Consider the following 5,814-nt stretch of genomic DNA (forward strand, 5'->3'; position numbering starts at 1 on the left):
TACATACGAGCAGGGGCACAAACACTTCAATTCCTAAACTAAACTACGTAGGAGCCTACAGACATTTACAGAATTAAAAATAAAATTAATAAATTAAAAAAAATGTGACATGGCATTCCATTAGGAGAGATAATGTTTTTTGTGTCAAGTATATTTTGAGAAAAATAGGTAAAGTTGAATGATATTGTAGTCCTAAAATAAACATAAGTGATATTACTAGGTAATTTTTCAAATATGGATGACTATCTAGGGAAATTACTCCACAAATTGTAAAACATGCATAAGATAATTATATCCCATCTATGTACTTGACTTTCCTTTAGTCTGTTCTAGAATAGTTAAAAGTACCCCTTTGTATTTATAGGAAACTGACCCCAATTTGGATCCTTCGTCATGATTTTATTGGCCTTTCGTTACATCATAATTTTAGTAGGTGTTTGATCATGTTTCATTACGAAATTAAAAAAAAGCTATTATTTTTAAACAAAAAAAAGTTATATTTAAAATTTAGAGTTGTGTTCAGTCATAAATACAAATTAAAGTTATTTTTTTATTGTTTGTAAATAATTTGGAGCGAAAACACCTTTTTGTTATCTTTCAAATTCCGAAATTCTTGAATCTTATGATCAAACTTATATTTTTGATACTCAACTGCAAGAAAAAATTTTAAAAATTTCATGGCCTCTGTTACTTACCACAATCCTCAATTTATTGAGCTAGTTCAACTACTAGCTTACTTTTAGGATTTCATTTTTTCACTAGACTTGTTTAGATTGGACCTCTTTTCATCTATTTCAAACCTCAGCCCTTTTTGTTGCCATTATGCTTTGACTTTTGAGGCAGCTACACCTCTCCACAAATCAAGCATATATATAAAAGCCCCTTGAAAGCAAGTAAATGTTGTGATCATACATGTACCTTTCCTTTATTGGACCAAAAAACTCAGATCAATTTAGTTTATTTTCTTCTGTCTCAGTCAAAAAGATGTATAATTTTTGTGACATTGTGGAATCCATTTAACTTATTTAATGTATTAATTATAGACGGAACTAGAATTTTGAGTTTATAGATTCTAGAATTTTTTAAAAAGAAGTTAACTTTTTTCTTGATAAATTATTTATACATATTAGAAGAATATTTTAAACACTAAGAGCCTGTTTGGATAGGCTGAAAAAATATATTGTAAGTCAAAAAATTAAAAAAATCAAACTTTAAATGACTTTTAAGTTAAAAAAAATAAAAAGTAGACGGAGTCTTACTTTTGATTTTAATTTTTTTAAGTCATTTAAAACTTATTTTAAGTTATTTTTAATTTTTTCAAACAATCTCAAAAGCTAGAAATGACTTGAAAGTAAATTTGACCAACTTTTAAGCTAATCTTAACATGCTCTAATACAAAACCTACACTAAAATTATTGACTTTTGCCTGACTAGTGTATTTAGTTTCTTAAATAGCCACATGCTTATATTAAGCTAGATGAGTTTTTATTTTTCTGCCATTTAAAATTGAATCGTAATTGAACATTTAATTGCAAAATTGACTTATTAATTTATTGATATTGGATTATCAAACTAATGGTTAATGAATCAATTAAAATTTTCAATTAATGATTTATCAAAATGGATACAGATTACTTAATTTTCTTATCGAATAAAATATAATTAAATTCGTTAAAAATTGTCATATTTATATTTTTATCTTTGAATACATAGAGTATCTATTGTAAACTCTAAACCTAAATTTCCATTCAATATTCACTTCTTAACTTAGGAAAACCCTTCATCACTTCCAAGCGCACTACAAATTTTATGAAATATAAATGTTTCATACCAATTTTATAAATTTTCATGTAGGAAAATTAAGAGTGAAATTTTAAATTATAGGAGAAATATACATATATTATATCAATTTATACAATTTTCATATATATAAGAAAATTGTGTGCGATTTCTAACTTATATGTGTATAAAATTCTACATAAATTAGTCTAAAAATATTGAAAAGTGATATGCTTATAAAAATGGGTATAAATGTTATATAAATTAGTCTTTAAAATGTTGAAAAGTGGCATCTTAATGAAATATGTATAGCATGGAATTTGGTTTGTTTCAATTGATGAGTGAATACTGTGTGTTTGAAATACTTATAATTATGTATAGCTAATCGATTTTTGAATCCAACTTTATATGATTTTTGGAATTTGTTTGAGCATAGGACAATACTGATTTGGCTGTAAGAGAGAAACTCTCGATCATAAATTAGGGAAGAATATTTTAAGCAAAAAATATGAAAGAAGATTTTGGCCATAAATTAGGAAAAAAAAAATCAAGTTGTAATTGGGATGCTTCCGTTGTATAGATTTTTTAAGAAATCCTTTCAATGAATGGTAAATGAAAATATCTCCCTGCTATATTTTGTAATTATGGTTCTTATTTTTGGATGTAATTTAGTGTAATAATTACATTCAAATTTAATTTTCAGGTAGCTTTTCTAACACTCAAATTCAAAAGTGGTATACATTCTTAAATTTCCTCCAAATAAAAAAAAGACATAATATAAAATGGATACAATTACCTATACTTTAACTAATTATAAGGTTTGATTTTATGCCACAAATTTTATTGAGCCGCGTAGCTAACATATAGATATAAGAACTTTGGTTTGCTATCATAAATCCCATTGGTCCCATATTGTGGGTGATTGAATTTGTCAGTGTGGTAATAAAGTCAATATATGACACTACCATGTTGTCGTCTATATATAAATGACACTACATTTGGAAAGAATAACTCTATAGAAAATGGAACCTCAAGTAAACTCAAGAATGAAGAAAATTCTTCTAATCATCAACTCTATATTTCTAGCTGTAGGAATCTGTGGTGCCCCTTTGATCATACGCCTTTACTTCATCAAAGGAGGCAAAAGAATTTGGTTATCATGCTGGCTACAAACTGTTGCTTGGCCAATCAATCTCATCCCTTTAGCCATTTCCTACTTGTATCGTCGCAATAATAATAATAGCAGCAAGCTCATTCTCATGACTCCCCATATTTTCATGGCCACTATTGGGATCGGAATCCTACAAGGATTTTCAAACTATTCCTACGCTTATGGCGTAGCCGAATTACCCGTCTCCACTAGCGGACTTCTATGTTCTACGCAACTTGCTTTCACTGCCTTCTTTGCCTTCATTATTGTGAGGCTGAAGTTCACTTCTTACTCCGTCAACTCCGTTTTTTTGTTAACGATTGGTGCAGTGATTTTGGCCCTACACTCCGGTGGTGATCGACCGGAGGGAGAGTCGAAGAAACTCTATATATTAGGGTTTATTATGACCCTGGCAGCTGCTGCATTGGCTGGCCTTATTTTTCCTTTGGTGGAGTTGATATACAAAAAGGCACAACAAGCAATCACTTACACATTTGTATTGGAGTTTCAAATTGTATATTGCTTTGTTGCTACTCTCTTTTCAACAATTGGGATGATCATTAACAACGATTTTCAGGTCATTATTTAGGATCCTCCCTCCATTTAATTGCCATCATATTTACACGGTTACTTCTAACTAATCATGACACATTATTATATTTAATACTCCTAACATTTTAACTTTATGTACCGTTACACAAACACACCTTTTTTTCTTTCTTAAACTTCAAAGAGGGAGTAGTTTAAACTACGGAAAAGGTCCAAAAATACCCCCCATCCACCTATTTGGATTAAAAATATCCTCAGTCAACTCTTTTGGTTCACTATTACTCTTAAAACTAACAACCTTATATTTTTTATTATTATTATTATTATTATTATTATTAATTATTATGTGGTGTCTTTCTATTGGATAAAATTAAATTCCAATCCACCAAACTTTCTCCTACCCACCCAACCCATATTGACATCCCTTGACCCAAACCCAATTAAAAAATCCATCAAAAATAAAAAAGATTGAATCATCTCCTCCCCCAACCTAATAGCCTATGCTTGTCTTCTCCTTCATGCATTTCATATCCAAAGTACTCTCCAATAAAATGAATTTCACACCCTTGTTTTGTTTCTCTGTAATCAGTCAGCAAATCCTTGGCATATGGACTGATTTCATCTCTCCAATTCCTACATTCCTCCTCACGATCTTCAGTAATTTCATTACCTTTCAAACAAGGAAAAATCGACAATCAACAAAAATATAACATAATTCTAACAAGAAATACCTTTGCCTACCTGGTAGCAATTTTGATGTACTTTTTTGAGCTTTAAATTTCAAGAAAGGTAATGAAGAAAAATAAGAAAAGGGGGAGAAGAGATGATTCAATCTTTTTTATTTTTGATGGATCTTTTAATTGGATTTGGGTCAAGGGATGTCAATACGGTTTTTAATTGGGTTTGGATCAAGGGATGTCAATATGGATCAGGTGGGTAGGAGAAAGTTTGGTGGGTTGAAATTTAACTTTATACAATAGAAAGACGCCACGTAATAATTAATTTAATTTAAAATATAAGGTTGTTAGTTTTAAGGGTAATACTGAACCCAAAAAATTGACTGAGGGGCATTTTTAGCCCAATAAATGAATAAGGGGTATTTTTAAACCTTTTCAAATAGTATAAAGATATTTTTGGCCCTTTTCCGTTTAAACTATATTGATAGTCTAAGAAAGCACTTAACTTCTGTACACCAATAGAGCTTAAAAAAAAATTACAATGTCAGAGCACCTTATGATAACTGTTCATAATTAACAAGTGAAACTAGTTATCTAGATAGTGTAAAAATTATTTTTATTAAAGTGCATATAAGTTAAATACGCTAAAAAACCTACCAGAAAAAGTTGAAAAAAATAAAATGAATTACGTTAACTTTCACTAGTTTTGCCCTAATAAGATATAATCATCCAACTTATATGACGCGTAAAGCAAAAACTAATTATCACTAGTTTATATAGTTTTTAAAAATATTATTAATTAATGTTGTAAAACATACTTTGCAGGCAATTTCAGGTGAGGCAAAAACATTTGAACTTGGAGAAGGTAGATATTATGTTGTGATAATATTGAGTGCAATAATTTGGCAATTCTACTCCTTAGGGTCCATTGGAGTCATCTATTCTGCCTCTTCTTTGGTATGTGGCATTTTGATATCAGTTCTACTTCCTCTCACCGAAGTTTTAGCTGTTATCCTTTACCGCGAAAATTTCAGTGCAGAGAAAGGGATTTCTCTTGCCCTTTCTCTATGGGGATTTGTTTCATATTTTTATGGTGATTATAAAGCGAACAACAAGAGAAAGAATAATCAATCTCCAGAAATTGAGACGATTGATAAAATTAATCGTACCCCGTGATTGAAAAGGCTTCTTAATTATATATAATTACATACCAAGATTAATATATATACAAACTTTGTTGTGAATATATTATAGTAATGTGTATGTTTGTAATATCAAGGTGTAATTTTATCATTATGTATAATAATACCCGCACCTCCACTACGTCCTCATTGATCTCCCACACATCATAATATTATTTCCTATATTCTGAAAAGGTTAATGGCATGTACTCATGTTTGAGGTCACCTTACAACTACCCTCTTGTAATAGTATAAATAGGGATACGATAGGTGATCGATGGATAATATACTTGAACACTTTGAAGAATAAGAAATCTCTCTTCTCTTGTTTTTCTATTACTATTACTTTCATCTATAGTATTATTATCTTATTGCTTTGATTTTACAACAAAACTGTATTCAAATAAGTAACTTTTCTCCATCTTATTTACTTTGATCTTGGAGAAAAATTACCTATTCAAAAAAGTTGAGTCTCCAT

The 5,814-nt window shown here is 29.6% G+C and overlaps 1 protein-coding gene across 1 annotated transcript; it reads left to right on the forward strand.

The window, feature by feature from the left end:
- Window positions 1–2,801: 2,801 nt before the first annotated feature.
- On the forward strand, window positions 2,802–5,614 carry LOC102590918 (purine permease 3-like). Its single transcript, XM_015313672.1, has 2 exons — window positions 2,802–3,506; window positions 4,981–5,614. Exons 1-2 carry the CDS (start codon window positions 2,802–2,804, stop codon window positions 5,329–5,331), a joined length of 1,056 nt encoding a protein of 351 aa, XP_015169158.1. The 3' UTR covers window positions 5,332–5,614.
- Window positions 5,615–5,814: the final 200 nt, after the last annotated feature.

Source organism: Solanum tuberosum, unplaced genomic scaffold (genome assembly GCF_000226075.1).
Source record: "Solanum tuberosum cultivar DM 1-3 516 R44 unplaced genomic scaffold, SolTub_3.0 scf00255, whole genome shotgun sequence".
Lineage (NCBI taxonomy): Eukaryota > Viridiplantae > Streptophyta > Magnoliopsida > Solanales > Solanaceae > Solanum > Solanum tuberosum.